The 18,474-nt window shown below is 41.1% G+C and overlaps 1 protein-coding gene across 8 annotated transcripts in view; it reads right to left on the bottom strand.

Moving 5' to 3' along the window:
- LOC308307801 (uncharacterized protein) overlaps positions 1-18,474 on the bottom strand; it is a 31,059-nt gene that overhangs the window by 11,644 nt on the left and 941 nt on the right. For all 8 annotated transcript variants that reach the window (XM_080753090.1, XM_080753093.1, XM_080753096.1 and 5 more), the window contains 6 exons: positions 18,368-18,457; positions 15,863-15,942; positions 15,323-15,438; positions 7,403-7,500; positions 6,490-6,558; positions 5,896-5,954 (listed from right to left, as the gene is read on the bottom strand). In XM_080753090.1, the coding sequence (XP_080609216.1) occupies positions 5,896-5,954; positions 6,490-6,558; positions 7,403-7,500; positions 15,323-15,438; positions 15,863-15,942; positions 18,368-18,457 (512 nt within the window). The remainder of the gene's footprint in view (positions 1-5,895; positions 5,955-6,489; positions 6,559-7,402; positions 7,501-15,322; positions 15,439-15,862; positions 15,943-18,367; positions 18,458-18,474) is intronic.

The raw sequence follows: 18,474 nt of genomic DNA, 5'->3' as shown, positions 1-18,474 counted from the left end.
CTAAATCATACATGCAAAGTAACATGTTCATGGCATTTGGCAAAGATGTAGAGTGTTAGTCCAAATATCACTAAAACCAATCTTACCCCAATTGGCCAAAGGGGGGCGCTATATCATTTTGAGCAGTTTGTGAAACGCTTAAACCCATTAGGATTTTTTCGCAATTTGCATGAAACATTCTACACACAATCTAAGGACCTTTATCTAATATGCCTATGAAGTGCACACACACAAAAAATATAATAATAATTATAAATATAGCTGCAAGCAGCGATAAAGTGGCCAAGGCCAAAAACACCTCAAATCATGAACACAGCCTGCAATGTGCGTGAAATCTTGCAAGCACATTCCCAATAGGTCAAGGAACAGATACCACCCTTCTCACATTGGCCTGTTATAGCGCCACCAAAGGGTCAACTTTTGCACAACACATTTTTGGAACAAAATGGACCAATCTTTGACGTCAGTAACGTCAAAGAGAGCACTGCCTGCGATCTTGACGGTTTGTACTTTTATAGCCATTGTTTTCTGGCTTGAAGCGAGCCCACAATTGTTTCGAAGGAACAATATTTTTCTAGTTTATCTATCAGGCAGGCAGTCAGTCATACTATATCAAGTTCTCCTCAAAACTTCGGTTCCTTTCTACTCCTACATACTTAGTGAGAAAATGAAAATAAAAACATCAATGTGTTCAGTTTACAGTGGCGAAGTGTGCTATTATTTTTTATAGCAATCGGCCAAATGGTGGCGCTGTAGGAAGCCTTCGAAAGTGCGATCTTTGAACAGGTATAGCTCATGCTGTGTTATACATACAGCCATGAAACCTGTATACACTTATGCGTCTCCTCATGCCGAACAACTTTTACCCTCTAACTTTTGACCTCTGACCTTTAGGTCTCCCACAATTCGGAATTATATGAAAAACAGTAAAAATCTATCTCCTCCTGGGATTTTCGCGTCAAGTGCACAAAACTTTTTTCACATGAACTTTGGACCAATACCTATACAGTCTATGTGGTGAGAAGTTTGTACGTTAAACCATTAATTTTTAATAATTCAATTCATATTGCGGTTTTATGCAAAGTATTATTCTGCCTCTAAATCAAACATGCAAAGTGTTACGTTCATGGCATTTGGCAAACATGTAGAGGTTTAGTCCAAATATCACTGAAACCAATCTTATTCCAATTGGCCAAAGGGGGGCGCTATACAAAGCATTTGAAAATTCAAACTTCAAACGGGCATAAGTCTTGACTCGTTTCGTTTGAAGACATGCAACTTGTTACACACGTGCTTTGACTCAAGCGGAAGACATCTGTGTCGTTGTTAAGTAAGCTCCGCCCTTAGATTTTCCGCCAATTTGAGCAGTTTGTAAAACGCGTAAACCCGCTTTTATTCTGAAATTTTCGCGTCACGTGCACAATTTTTTTCTTACGTGAACTTTGGACCGATATCTAAAGATCTGTCAGATCGGATTTCTTTAAAATTGAAACATGCTTTTTTAAATAATTCAAAGAATATTGCATTTTTATGCAAATTATTCTTCTGCCTCTAAATCATACATACAAAGTAGCATGTTCATGGCATTTGGCAAAGATGTAGAGTGTTATTCCAAATATCACTAAAACCAATCATACCCCAATTGGCCAAAGGGGGGCGCTATATAATTTTTAGCAGTTTGTGAAACGCTTAAAACCGTTTTTATTCTAGGATTTCTTTTTAGCAATTTGCATGAAACATTCTACACGCAATCTAAGGACCTTTATCTAACATGCCTATGAAGTGCATACAATAAAATAATAAAATAATAATAATAAATATAGCTGCAAGCAGCGATAAAGTGGCCAAAGCCAAAAACACCTCAAATCATGAACACAGCCTGGGATGTGCGTGAAATCTTGCAAGCACATTCCCAATAGGTCAAGGAACAGATACCACCCTTCTATCATTGGCCTGTTATAGCGCCACCAGCGGGTCAACTTTTGCATAACATTTTTGGAAAAAATGGACCAATCTTTGACGTCAGTAACGTCAAAGAGAGCACTGCCTGCGATCTTGACATTTTGTACTTTTATAGCCATTGTTTTCCGGCTAGAAGCGAGCCCACAATTGTTTCGAAGGAACAATATTTTTCTAGTTGTGGGCTCGCCTATAAGGCGAGCACACTTTAGATATTGTCATTATTTCTTTATTTATATACTAGTGCAAGTATCAAAAACTTCGGTTCCTTTCTACTCCTAACATACTTAGTGAGAAAATGAAAATAAAAACATCAATGTGTTCAGTTTACAGTGGCGAAGTGTGCTATTATTTTTTATAGCAATCGGCCAAATGGTGGCGCTGTAGGAAGCCTTCGAAAGTGCGATCTTTGAACAGGTATAGCTCATGCTGTGTTTGAGGTCCAGCCATGAAACCTGTATACACGTATGCGTCTCCTCATGCCGAACAACTTTTACCCTCTAACTTTTGACCTCTGACCTTTAGGTCTCCCACAATTCGGAATTAAATGAAAAACAGTAAAAATCTATCTCCTCCTGGGATTTTCGCGATACGCGCATGAAACTTTTTTCACATGAACTTTGGACCAATACGGTCAAACTAATCTCGGCGGATTTCTTTTAAAGTGAAATAGAATTTTTTAATAATTCAATCAATATTGCGGTTTTATGCAAATTATTCTTCAGCCTCTAAATCATACATGCAAAGTTACACATTCATGGCATTTGGCAAAGATGTGGAGGGTTAGTCAAAGTATCACTGAAACCAATTTTATTCCAAACGGCCAAAGGGGGGCGCTATACGAAGCGTTTGAAAATCCAAACTTCAAACGGGCAAAAGTCATGACTCGTTTCGTTTGAAGACATGCAACTTGTTACACGCGTGCTTTGACTCAAGCGGAAGACATCTGTGTCGTTGTTAAGTAAGCTCCGCCCTTCGATTTTCCGCCATTTTGAGCAGTTTGTAAAACGCGTAAACCCGCTTTTATTCTGGAATTTTCGCTCCACGTGCACAAAACTTTTTTTACGTGAACTTTGGACCGATATCTAAAGATCTGTCAGATCGGATTTCTTTAAAATCGAAACATGCTTTTTTAAATAAATTCAATGAATATTGCAATTTTATGCAAATTATTCTTCTGCCTCTAAATCATACATGCAAAGTAACATGTTCATGGCATTTGGCAAAGATGTAGAGTGTTAGTCCAAATATCACTAAAACCAATCTTACCCCAATTGGCCAAAGGGGGGCGCTATATCATTTTGAGCAGTTTGTGAAACGCTTAAACCCGTTAGGATTTTTTTTTGCAATTTGCATGAAACATTCTACACACAATCTAAGGACCTTTATCTAATATGCCTATGAAGTGCACACACACAAAAATAATAATAATAATGAATATAGCTGCGATAAAGTGGCCAAAGCCAAAAACACCTCAAATCATGAACACAGCCTGCAATGTGCGTGAAATCTTGCAAGCACATTCCCAATAGGTCAAGGAACAGATACCACCCTTCTTACATTGGCCTGTTATAGCGTCAACTTTTGCACAACACATTTTTGGAACAAAATGGACCAATCTTTGACGTCAGTAACGTCAAAGAGAGCACTGCCTGCGATCTTGACATTTTGTACTTTTATAGCCATTGTTTTCTGGCTTGAAGCGAGCCCACTATTGTTTCGAAGGAACAATATTTTTCTAGTTATTTCTATACTAGGCAGGCAGGCAGTCAGTGCAAGTATCAAAAAACTTCGGTTCCTTTCTACTCCTACATACTTAGTGAGAAAATGAAAATAAAAACATCAATGTGTTCAGCTTACTGTGGCGACGTGTGCTATTACTTTTTACAGCAATCGGCCAAATGGTGGCGCTGTAGGAAGCCTTCGAAAGTGCGAACTTTGAACAGGTATAGCTCATGCTGTGTTTGAGGTCCAGCCATGAAACCTGTATACACGTATGCGTCTCCTCATGCCGAACAACTTTTACCCTCTAACTTTTGACCTCTGACCTTTAGGTCTCCCACAATTCGGAATTATATGAAAAACAGTAAAAATCTATCTCCTCCTGGGATTTTCGTGCACAAAACTTTTTTCACATGAACTTTGAACCTATATCTACACAGGCTATGTGGTGAGAAGTTTGTACGTTAAATAATGATTTTTTAATAATTCAATATATATTGCGGTTTTATGCAAATTATTCTTCGGCCTCTAAATCATACATGCAAAGTTACACGTTCATGGCATTTGGCAAAGATGTGGAGGGTTAGTCAAAGTATCACTGAAACCAATTTTATTCCAATCGGCCAAAGGGGGGCGCTATACGAAGCGTCTGAAAATTCAAACTTCAAACGGGCATAAGTCATGACTCGTTTCGTTTGAAGACATGCAACTTGTTACACGCGTGCTTTGACTCAAGCGGAAGACATCTGTGTCGTTGTTAAGTAAGCTCCGCCCTTTGATTTTCCGCCATTTTGAGCAGTTTGTAAAACGCGTAAACCCGCTTTTATTCTGGAATTTTCACGTCACGTGCACAAAACTTTTTTTACGTGAACTTTGGACCGATATCTAAAGATCTGTCAGATCGGATTTCTTTAACATTGAAACATGCTTTTTTAAATAATTCAAACAATATTGCATTTTTATGCAAATTATTCTTCTGCCTCTAAAACATACATGCAAAGTCACATTTTCATGACAAAATAGTGTAGAGGGTTAGTTCAAATATCACTGAAACCAATCTTACCCCAAATGGCCAAAGGGGGGCGCTATATAATTTTGAGCAGTTTGTAAAACGCTTAAACCCGTTTTTATTCTAGGATTTTTTTTGCAATTTGCATGAAACATTCTACACGCAATCTAAGGACCTTTATCTAACATGCCTATGAAGTGCACACAAAAAAATTATAAAATAATAATAATAAATATAGCTGCAAGCAGCGATAAAGTGTCCAAAGCCAAAAACACCTCAAATCATGAACACAGCCTGGGATGTGCGTGAAATCTTGCAAGCACATTCCCAATAGGTCAAGGAACAGATACCAACCTTCTCATATTGGCCTGTTATAGCGCCACCAGCGGGTCAACTTTTGCATAACACATTTTTGGAACAAAATGGACCAATCTTTGACGTCAGTAACGTCAAAGAGAGCACTGCCTGCGATCTTGACATTTTGTGCTTTTATAGCCATTGTTTTCTGGCTTGAAGCGAGCCCACAATTGTTTCGAAGGAACAATATTTTTCTAGTCTACATTAGTTATTGCTCTATATTCAGTAATCTACATTAGTTATTGCTCTATATTCAGTAATCTACATTAGTTATTGCTCTATATTCAGTAATCTACATTAGTTATTGCTCTATATTCAGTAATCTACATTAGTTATTGCTCTATAATCAGTATTCTACATAGTTATTGCTCTATATTCAGTAATCTACATTAGTTATTGCGCTATATTCGGATAGTAATTGTTGCTCTATTAACACTCACCCAGGATGCCAGCGGTTTCCATAAATAATGTCGGTTAACTGCCATAATCAAATCCTATGTTATTTACCAGATTTTTGATCGCTCTGTGCACGCTGCACCAAAAAGCCATTTTACTACAGCCACATCGGCCCAATTCCAATGTCCTCCCTAAGCCCTGTTGAATGTTGACTCACAGACTTAAGTGACGTCAACATGGTAAGCGCTTGAGGGTGCTTCCCCCTAGTGGTGAGCAAATCAACTTCTGGGGACTCAGCAGCATGTACCCAAAATGGTATAAAAGGAATTACAGTAATTGCTTTAAAGGCTGTGATTGTTGATTATTAGAGAGAGAGAGAGAGAGAGAGAGAGAGAGAGAGAGAGAGAGAGAGAATGATTCCAGAACTGTAGATGTAGATAAAGTTATCTCACCTTGGAATGAGCCAAGATACAAAGTTTCCTGGAGCATCTTTCTGTTCTATAGGAGATTCCTATGAGAGGAAAACAAAACATAATTATTTAAATCATGTGAAAATGAAATAAAATAATCTATATTTATTAATTTTTTAACCAGTGGGATACAAGTTAAACAAGCAGTGACTAATGAATTCAATGAGTAGTTCACCCCCAAAATGACTTTTTTCTATCAATTACTCACCCCATGGGAGAGTGTTTTCTGCTGGTGTTTCAGTCCGAGTGTATCAAAGGGTGCGTTCGGAAATGCACCGGGTGTGTGCTCAGTGTAGTGAGTGCCTAAACCTAACCCTAACCCTAACCTCAGTAAAATTATGCCTAAACCCAACCCTAACCCTAACCCTAACCTCAGTAAAACTATGCCTAAAACTAACCATAACCCTAACTAACCCTAACCAAAACCGGTGCGCATTTCCAAACGCACCCTTTGACAGGGTGGATGGAGACACGAATGCATTCGTCTCCATCCGGAAGCAATGAGGCACTACTTTACCCTCTTTTCTTCTAGAAAGGTGTCTAGCTGCAGAAGCAATGAGGCACTACAGTACTTACCCTCTTTTCTTCTAGAAAGGTGTCTAGCTGCAGAAGGCTGGTCTTGGACAACACATAGAAACAGGGACACTGTTGGGAAAGACAGAAATCACAGAAATGATCAGGGAGACTTTCTTGGCTCTTTCCCAGACTGTTCATCCAGACATGCAAATTATGATGATTGATTCCCATTAGAAAAGCTGACTGATGAGCAGCTCTCAAAAACAATGTGAAACTCCACTCGGTCAGGTGTCACTGGTTAGCTTCATGTGCCTCTGTTGCCACTAGAGTGGACGCAGCGTCGGGCTGGTACAACTGCTATCTTACTACTACTGCGCTTAGAGCTGTCACGATTACACATTTAAATTGCAGATGAATTAATTGTCAGTTGTCACACAAATAATGACGATTAACCATTTCATGGTGTTTTTGGCAGTGAAGACTGGAACATATGAATACAAGCTTAATTTCTGTTTGCCATTTAGGCTTCATAATCACAAACTGCACATGGCAGATTACTGACATATAATTTAATCATTTTATACTTAGAAGAAAATAGCAGGAATAGCAGATCTACAAGCTTACAACGTGTCACAACACCTTGTAAGCTTGTAGATCTGCTATTTCTGCTATTTTTCACATTTTTCAACATGGAAACGATTATGAAAATTATGCAAAATAATTGCGATTATCTCAAAAGTTCGCGATTAGACGATTATGTAATAATTGTGACTGGCCCTACTGCGATCGGGCAATGGTGATGTACCTGACCCACCACCACCATGGAGGTTGTGGATTCGAATCCACCACGGTGCAACCAGCTTTCCTTTTTTTCCCCCTTTTTTTTCCAAAAATCTTCAAAAATATCAGAGTGAAAATGGTTGATCTAAACTGTGAGCTTGTAGATCTGTTGTTAGAAGAGTAGAAGGCTTACTGCTCTCCTAGACGTGGTGTCTGTAGGGAGCGGTTTCTCCTTCATGCAGATCACCCTCATGTCTTCATCCACTTCCAGTATCCCATATTTATGAGTCTCTGTGTGGGGAGAGACAAGACATGATGCTACAGTAAAACATGTGGGGAGAGACAAGACATGATGTTACTGTAAAACATGTGGGGAGAGACAAGACATGATGCTACTGTAAAACATGTGGGGAGAGACAAGACATGATGCTACTGTAAAACATGTGGGGAGAGACAAGACATGATGCTACTATAAAACATGTGGGGAGAGACAAGACATGATGTTACTGTAAAACATGTGGGGAGAGACAAGACATGATGCTACTGTAAAACATGTGGGGAGAGACAAGACATGATGCTACTGTAAAACATGTGGGGAGAGACAAGACATGATGCTACTGTAAAACATGTGGGGAGAGACAAGACATGATGTTACTGTAAAACATGTGGGGAGAGACAAGACATGATGCTACTGTAAAACATGTGGGGAGAGACAAGACATGATGCTACTGTAAAACATGTGGGGAGAGACAAGACATGATGCTACTGTAAAACATGTGGGGAGAGACAAGACATGATGCTACTGTAAAACATGTGGGGAGAGACAAGACATGATGTTACTGTAAAACATGTGGGGAGAGACAAGATATGATGTTACTGTAAAACATGTGGGGAGAGACAAGACATGATGCTACTGTAAAACATGTGGGGAGAGACAAGACAAGATGTTACTGTAAAACATGTGGGGAGAGACAAGACATGATGTTACTGTAAAACATGTGGGGAGAGACAAGACATGATGTTACTGTAAAACATGTGGGGAGAGACAAGACATGATGCTACTGTAAAACATGTGGGGAGAGACAAGACATGATGCTACTGTAAAACATGTGGGGAGAGACAAGACATGATGCTACTGTAAAACATGTGGGGAGAGACAAGACATGATGTTACTGTAAAACATGTGGGGAGAGACAAGACATGATGTTACTGTAAAACATGTGGGGAGAGACAAGACATGATGCTACTGTAAAACATGTGGGGAGAGACAAGACATGATGCTACTGTAAAACATGTGGGGAGAGACAAGACATGATGCTACTGTAAAACATGTGGGGAGAGACAAGACATGATGCTACTGTAAAACATGTGGGGAGAGACAAGACATGATGTTACTGTAAAACATGTGGGGAGAGACAAGACATGATGCTACTGTAAAACATGTGGGGAGAGACAAGACATGATGTTACTGTAAAACATGTGGGGAGAGACAAGACATGATGCTACTGTAAAACATGTGGGGAGAGACAAGACATGATGCTACTGTAAAACATGTGGGGAGAGACAAGACATGATGCTACTGTAAAACATGTGGGGAGAGACAAGACATGATGCTACTGTAAAACATGTGGGGAGAGACAAGACATGATGTTACTGTAAAACATGTGGGGAGAGACAAGACATGATGCTACTGTAAAACATGTGGGGAGAGACAAGACATGATGTTACTGTAAAACATGTGGGGAGAGACAAGACATGATGCTACTGTAAAACATGTGGGGAGAGACAAGACATGATGCTACTGTAAAACATGTGGGGAGAGACAAGACATGATGTTACTGTAAAACATGTGGGGAGAGACAAGACATGATGCTACTGTAAAACATGTGGGGAGAGACAAGACAAGATGTTACTGTAAAACATGTGGGGAGAGACAAGACATGATGCTACTGTAAAACATGTGGGGAGAGACAAGACATGATGCTACTGTAAAACATGTGGGGAGAGACAAGACATGATGCTACTGTAAAACATGTGGGGAGAGACAAGACATGATGTTACTGTAAAACATGTGGGGAGAGACAAGACATGATGCTACTGTAAAACATGTGGGGAGAGACAAGACAAGATGTTACTGTAAAACATGTGGGGAGAGACAAGACATGATGTTACTGTAAAACATGTGGGGAGAGACAAGACATGATGTTACTGTAAAACATGTGGGGAGAGACAAGACATGATGCTACTGTAAAACATGTGGGGAGAGACAAGACATGATGCTACTGTAAAACATGTGGGGAGAGACAAGACATGATGCTAATGTAAAACATGTGGGGAGAGACAAGACATGATGCTACTGTAAAACATGTGGGGAGAGACAAGACATGATGCTACTGTAAAACATGTGGGGAGAGACAAGACATGATGCTAATGTAAAACATGTGGGGAGAGACAAGACATGATGTTACTGTAAAACATGTGGGGAGAGACAAGACATGATGCTACTGTAAAACATGTGGGGAGAGACAAGACATGATGTTACTGTAAAACATGTGGGGAGAGACAAGACATGATGTTACTGTAAAACATGTGGGGAGAGACAAGACATGATGCTACTGTAAAACATGTGGGGAGAGACAAGACATGATGTTACTGTAAAACATGTGGGGAGAGACAAGACATGATGCTACTGTAAAACATGTGGGGAGAGACAAGACATGATGCTACTGTAAAACATGTGGGGAGAGACAAGACATGATGCTAATGTAAAACATGTGGGGAGAGACAAGACATGATGCTACTGTAAAACATGTGGGGAGAGACAAGACATGATGCTAATGTAAAACATGTGGGGAGAGACAAGACATGATGCTACTGTAAAACATGTGGGGAGAGACAAGACATGATGCTACTGTAAAACATGTGGGGAGAGACAAGACATGATGCTACTGTAAAACATGTGGGGAGAGACAAGACATGTTGCTACTGTAAAACATGTGGGGAGAGACAAGACATGATGTTACTGTAAAACATGTGGGGAGAGACAAGACATGATGTTACTGTAAAACATGTGGGGAGAGACAAGACATGATGCTACTGTAAAACATGTGGGGAGAGACAAGACATGATGCTACTGTAAAACATGTGGGGAGAGACAAGACATGATGCTAATGTAAAACATGTGGGGAGAGACAAGACATGATGCTACTGTAAAACATGTGGGGAGAGACAAGACATGATGCTACTGTAAAACATGTGGGGAGAGACAAGGCATGATGTTACTGTAAAACATGTGGGGAGAGACAAGACATGATGCTACTGTAAAACATGTGGGGAGAGACAAGACATGATGCTACTGTAAAACATGTGGGGAGAGACAAGACATGATGCTAATGTAAAACATGTGGGGAGAGACAAGACATGATGCTACTGTAAAACATGTGGGGAGAGACAAGACATGATGCTAATGTAAAACATGTGGGGAGAGACAAGACATGATGCTACTGTAAAACATGTGGGGAGAGACAAGACATGATGCTACTGTAAAACATGTGGGGAGAGACAAGACATGATGCTACTGTAAAACATGTGGGGAGAGACAAGACATGATGCTACTGTAAAACATGTGGGGAGAGACAAGACATGATGCTACTGTAAAACATGTGGGGAGAGACAAGACATGATGCTACTGTAAAACATGTGGGGAGAGACAAGACATGATGCTACTGTAAAACATGTGGGGAGAGACAATACATGATGCTACTGTAAAACATGTGGGGAGAGACAAGACATGATGCTACTGTAAAACATGTGGGGAGAGACAAGACATGATGCTACTGTAAAACATGTGGGGAGAGACAAGACATGATGCTACTGTAAAACATGTGGGGAGAGACAAGACATGATGCTAATGTAAAACATGTGGGGAGAGACAAGACATGATGCTACTGTAAAACATGTGGGGAGAGACAAGACATGATGCTACTGTAAAACATGTGGGGAGAGACAAGACATGATGCTACTGTAAAACATGTGGGGAGAGACAAGACATGATGCTACTGTAAAACATGTGGGGAGAGACAAGACATGATGCTAATGTAAAACATGTGGGGAGAGACAAGACATGATGTTACTGTAAAACATGTGGGGAGAGACAAGACATGATGCTACTGTAAAACATGTGGGGAGAGACAAGACATGATGCTAATGTAAAACATGTGGGGAGAGACAAGACATGATGCTACTGTAAAACATGTGGGGAGAGACAAGACATGATGCTACTGTAAAACATGTGGGGAGAGACAAGACATGATGCTACTGTAAAACATGTGGGGAGAGACAAGACATGATGCTACTGTAAAACATGTGGGGAGAGACAAGACATGATGCTACTGTAAAACATGTGGGGAGAGACAAGACATGATGCTACTGTAAAACATGTGGGGAGAGACAAGACATGATGTTACTGTAAAACATGTGGGGAGAGACAAGACATGATGTTACTGTAAAACATGTGGGGAGAGACAAGACATGATGCTACTGTAAAACATGTGGGGAGAGACAAGACATGATGCTAATGTAAAACATGTGGGGAGAGACAAGACATGATGCTAATGTAAAACATGTGGGGAGAGACAAGACATGATGCTACTGTAAAACATGTGGGGAGAGACAAGACATGATGCTAATGTAAAACATGTGGGGAGAGACAAGACATGATGCTACAGTAAAACATGTGGGGAGAGACAAGACATGATGCTACTGTAAAACATGTGGGGAGAGACAAGACATGATGCTACTGTAAAACATGTGGGGAGAGACAAGACATGATGCTACTGTAAAACATGTGGGGAGAGACAAGACATGATGTTACTGTAAAACATGTGGGGAGAGACAAGACATGATGCTACTGTAAAACATGTGGGGAGAGACAAGACATGATGCTACTATAAAACATGTGGGGAGAGACAAGACATGATGCTACTGTAAAACATGTGGGGAGAGACAAGACATGATGCTACTGTAAAACATGTGGGGAGAGACAAGACATGATGCTAATGTAAAACATGTGGGGAGAGACAAGACATGATGCTAATGTAAAACATGTGGGGAGAGACAAGACATGATGCTACTGTAAAACATGTGGGGAGAGACAAGACATGATGCTACTGTAAAACATGTGGGGAGAGACAAGACATGATGCTAATGTAAAACATGTGGGGAGAGACAAGACATGATGCTAATGTAAAACATGTGGGGAGAGACAAGACATGATGCTAATGTAAAACATGTGGGGAGAGACAAGACATGATGCTACTGTAAAACATGTGGGGAGAGACAAGACATGATGCTAATGTAAAACATGTGGGGAGAGACAAGACATGATGCTACTGTAAAACATGTGGGGAGAGACAAGACATGATGCTACTGTAAAACATGTGGGGAGAGACAAGACATGATGCTACTGTAAAACATGTGGGGAGAGACAAGACATGATGCTAATGTAAAACATGTGGGGAGAGACAAGACATGATGCTACTGTAAAACATGTGGGGAGAGACAAGACATGATGCTACTGTAAAACATGTGGGGAGAGACAAGGCATGATGTTACTGTAAAACATGTGGGGAGAGACAAGACATGATGCTACTGTAAAACATGTGGGGAGAGACAAGACATGATGCTACTGTAAAACATGTGGGGAGAGACAAGACATGATGCTAATGTAAAACATGTGGGGAGAGACAAGACATGATGCTACTGTAAAACATGTGGGGAGAGACAAGACATGATGCTAATGTAAAACATGTGGGGAGAGACAAGACATGATGCTACTGTAAAACATGTGGGGAGAGACAAGACATGATGCTACTGTAAAACATGTGGGGAGAGACAAGACATGATGCTACTGTAAAACATGTGGGGAGAGACAAGACATGATGCTACTGTAAAACATGTGGGGAGAGACAAGACATGATGCTACTGTAAAACATGTGGGGAGAGACAAGACATGATGCTACTGTAAAACATGTGGGGAGAGACAAGACATGATGCTACTGTAAAACATGTGGGGAGAGACAATACATGATGCTACTGTAAAACATGTGGGGAGAGACAAGACATGATGCTACTGTAAAACATGTGGGGAGAGACAAGACATGATGCTACTGTAAAACATGTGGGGAGAGACAAGACATGATGCTACTGTAAAACATGTGGGGAGAGACAAGACATGATGCTAATGTAAAACATGTGGGGAGAGACAAGACATGATGCTACTGTAAAACATGTGGGGAGAGACAAGACATGATGCTACTGTAAAACATGTGGGGAGAGACAAGACATGATGCTACTGTAAAACATGTGGGGAGAGACAAGACATGATGCTACTGTAAAACATGTGGGGAGAGACAAGACATGATGCTAATGTAAAACATGTGGGGAGAGACAAGACATGATGTTACTGTAAAACATGTGGGGAGAGACAAGACATGATGCTACTGTAAAACATGTGGGGAGAGACAAGACATGATGCTAATGTAAAACATGTGGGGAGAGACAAGACATGATGCTACTGTAAAACATGTGGGGAGAGACAAGACATGATGCTACTGTAAAACATGTGGGGAGAGACAAGACATGATGCTACTGTAAAACATGTGGGGAGAGACAAGACATGATGCTACTGTAAAACATGTGGGGAGAGACAAGACATGATGCTACTGTAAAACATGTGGGGAGAGACAAGACATGATGCTACTGTAAAACATGTGGGGAGAGACAAGACATGATGTTACTGTAAAACATGTGGGGAGAGACAAGACATGATGTTACTGTAAAACATGTGGGGAGAGACAAGACATGATGCTACTGTAAAACATGTGGGGAGAGACAAGACATGATGCTAATGTAAAACATGTGGGGAGAGACAAGACATGATGCTAATGTAAAACATGTGGGGAGAGACAAGACATGATGCTACTGTAAAACATGTGGGGAGAGACAAGACATGATGCTAATGTAAAACATGTGGGGAGAGACAAGACATGATGCTACAGTAAAACATGTGGGGAGAGACAAGACATGATGCTACTGTAAAACATGTGGGGAGAGACAAGACATGATGCTACTGTAAAACATGTGGGGAGAGACAAGACATGATGCTACTGTAAAACATGTGGGGAGAGACAAGACATGATGTTACTGTAAAACATGTGGGGAGAGACAAGACATGATGCTACTGTAAAACATGTGGGGAGAGACAAGACATGATGCTACTATAAAACATGTGGGGAGAGACAAGACATGATGCTACTGTAAAACATGTGGGGAGAGACAAGACATGATGCTACTGTAAAACATGTGGGGAGAGACAAGACATGATGCTAATGTAAAACATGTGGGGAGAGACAAGACATGATGCTAATGTAAAACATGTGGGGAGAGACAAGACATGATGCTACTGTAAAACATGTGGGGAGAGACAAGACATGATGCTACTGTAAAACATGTGGGGAGAGACAAGACATGATGCTAATGTAAAACATGTGGGGAGAGACAAGACATGATGCTAATGTAAAACATGTGGGGAGAGACAAGACATGATGCTAATGTAAAACATGTGGGGAGAGACAAGACATGATGCTACTGTAAAACATGTGGGGAGAGACAAGACATGATGCTAATGTAAAACATGTGGGGAGAGACAAGACATGATGCTACTGTAAAACATGTGGGGAGAGACAAGACATGATGCTACTGTAAAACATGTGGGGAGAGACAAGACATGATGCTACTGTAAAACATGTGGGGAGAGACAAGACATGATGTTACTGTAAAACATGTGGGGAGAGACAAGACATGATGCTAATGTAAAACATGTGGGGAGAGACAAGACATGATGCTACTGTAATGGGTAACTAAAATTTTGCTTCTGGGGGGGTCCCTCCCTGGAACTAAATATTTTGAGATGGGGGTCACGTGGCCAAATACATATCATTTTGGGGTTCCTTCACATGAAAAGGTTTGAGCACCACTGACATAGAAGCAGTGAATTCTTGTACCCAGTGCCCAGAATTTGGTGCAACACCCCTTGGGAAAGACAGAGCTTTACCGTCATCTTTACACTGGTAGGACAGAAGCAGACAGTTGTCTCGGCTCAGAGACTGCAGCTCACAGAACCTCTCCTTCACCCGACCCAGGCTGAAGTCTTCTCTGAAGAGCGTGTCCCTTTTTTATATATATACAGAGAAAACACCTTTAATCACATCATCAGAGAAGACGATGTTATATGAGCTACATAGAGGTTTCCTATGCAAACAAGTGGAAAGGCATTATTGGATCACCTTTTAGTTGACCTTGTACCAGTGAACTGTACTGTCATGAACCTGTATCTATTACTATGCAAACTTCTAAGTGCAAAATCAATAAATCAAGCTTCTGATTTTACGCTACAATCATCTTTATTGATACCCGTGGGGGAAATGTGGTCACTACACACACACACACACACACACACACACACACACACACACACACACACACACACACACACACACACACACACACACACACACACACACACACACACACACGTGCGCGCGCCAAAGTTGTCATTAGGTGTTATGATTTAGGAAAATGCAGTAAAACATACCCTCCAATGACGATGACATCATCTTCTATCTCAAAGTGCTTCAGCGCCAGCTGCAAGCAGGCCACGGCTCCAAGACGCTCCTGAGGTGGTAAGAAATAAATGCTGTGTTAATAATAACTACGTTATTACTTATAACCTTCTAAATCCTAACAGTTTTCTGAAACACTTATGTCTGGAAAGTTCCTATGTCTGACCAAACGTGAGCGTTCTTCTGTGTGTCGCGTTGTTGTTGCTGTGTGTTTTTTTTTCTTTCTTTGTTTGTTTCGTTTTTTTTCTCCACTTTCCTCATAAGTAAAATTGCTGACGCTTTTCCAATTGATTAGAACAGGGGTCTTCAACAGGGGGTCCGGGACCCCTAGGGGGTCCTCAGAGTTACTACAGGGGGTCCTCCAAATCTTTGTGTGATAGAAACCTTTTTTTAATTTTGATATATTAACCACTTGAACCCTAGCGTCAATATTCTGAGAACTTTAGCCAACAATAGCCGATCTACAAGCTCACAACGCCTCGTGCTGCGAGGCGTTGGGAGCTTGTAGATCGGCTATTTTCGGCTAAGAGGTTTGGTGTAGGGGAAAAAGAGCAGACTAAGTACAGAGTGAAAGGTCAAGTTTATTAACACATCGACTGCCCACTAGGAGGCGCCAGTCATCCCCTCTGAGTGCCCCCATAGCACTTCCATAGAAGAATACGAGGCCCTGTTGCGTCAATGCATGCGTGATGACGTCACTTGGTAACATGAGCGCAGACAGGATGTTATTGTGTAACTTACTGTATGGGCTAGTGTTGATCATAGCTGTTCACTGCCGATCAAAATTTGGACATTTTGCCGCACGCGGCCACAGTTTTAGCCATAAAACAAACATCGGAGATAAAGGGCTTTAAAGATGGGGAAATGCATTGGAGTATACGGAGAAAAACGGCCGCGCGATGCTCTCAGCGTTGACTCGAAGCGACTAGCGGCTAATGGGCTACATCCAGGCGTAGCCCCGACCTAACGGTGAGATATAAAGTTATACTGTAATTACAGTAAACGCGTCCAACGCGTCATGGGCCTCCAGCGACATCAAAGAAATTGTCACGTAGACACCTCGTGGGCACCCGCTGTGTTAAGTATTGACAGTTCAAGAGGTTAAATATCTGAAAACACACATTAACATGAATCCAAAATACACTGATGATTGTGCTGTCAAACAATGAAACTCAGTGTTTCCCCTACATGCATTAAGCAGCGGCGGGCCGCCGCTGCTTCAAATCTGGCCACCACTGTATGATTTTCACTTTTTTTTTTTTTTTGTTTGTTTTTTTTTCCCACAACAATGTAGCGCTCATGTGAAGCATAACGTTCTAACTTCTCTCGCTTACATACGGTCAGGCAGCTGCCTCGTCGCGCTGAGCACCTCTGATTCTGAGCTGACTACGTCTTTGCCCCTCGTTAGCATATTTGCAACTGGTGTGTACAATTAGAAGATTTGGGCTGTGGATAAAAGCAGTGCCCCACGGGTTTGAATCATGTAGTTTACCGCTGTTGGGCAATAGTAGGCTTACTTGTCTCATGCTAATGAGAGCTAAGTGCTAACACGGTTGTCATTCTCTCACTGGTTAGATGTGGAATAGAAACGAGGGATGCATCAACACCACTGTCATTAGGCAACAAACATTTTTGACTAGAAAATAAACTTTGCTACATGCACACACAGAGTGTGTGTAGCAGTGGTGTAAAGTAACTAGTAGTCTACATTTACTTTACAAGTACTGTACTTAAGTACTTCTACTCCACTACATTTATGACATGATGGCTATATGCAAATAGCCGATCTACAAGCTCACAAAGTGACGTGTTGTGAGCTTGTAGAGCTTGTAGATCTGCTATTTTTGTGTTGTGAGCTTGTAGAGCTTGTAGATCTGCTATTTTTATAGGATTTTAAAAAATATATACATTTGGAAACTGTTATTATGATTACTGAGAACTTTTATTTATTTATTGTTTATTTTGACACCAATACTTTTGTACCTTTACTTATTCCACTACATATTTTATTCCAGACATCTTGTAACACAGCATGTCTACATTAGAATGTTGATACTGTAGGCTACTCTTTCCACCACTGGTGAGTAGGATTGGTACTCAAAGTGGGGTCCGGGGACCCCGAGGGGTCCTTGAGGGAGTTCCAGGGGGTCCCCAGGCCCCAGCCAAATGATAAATAGTTATGAACCAAATAGACTGTAGCGCAGAAGCAAATGGCCCCGTTCACCCCCCCCCCCCGCTCTCCGCAATTCTCCCCCACTCCTTCAGCTTCTGGCTAGGGGAAACACTGGTTAAACTATATTGAATCTATGAACAGATTGTGGGGGTCCCTGCTTCATATCTCTCTCAACTAAGGGGTCCTTGGCCTGAAAACGTTGAAGACCCCTGGATTAGAAAATGTAGCCTTTGACAAATCGAGGAGGACTCTCCAAAATCTGAACCAAAGTAACGAAAAGTAAATACGTTTAAACGGTTCTTACATCATTACACCTGGTCTGATCGTTGAGGACGCGGACCATGGAGAACCCAGACGCCCACTCTTTGAAAGCATCATAGTAGAGACTGTTGGTCTGCAATGAAAACATAC

The sequence above is a fragment of the Nannobrachium achirus genome (assembly GCF_963921795.1).
Source record: "Nannobrachium achirus genome assembly, chromosome: 22".
Taxonomy (NCBI): domain Eukaryota; kingdom Metazoa; phylum Chordata; class Actinopteri; order Myctophiformes; family Myctophidae; genus Nannobrachium; species Nannobrachium achirus.
The sequence above is the reverse complement of the archived record's forward strand: the minus strand, read 5'-3'. Positions and strand labels throughout refer to the sequence as shown.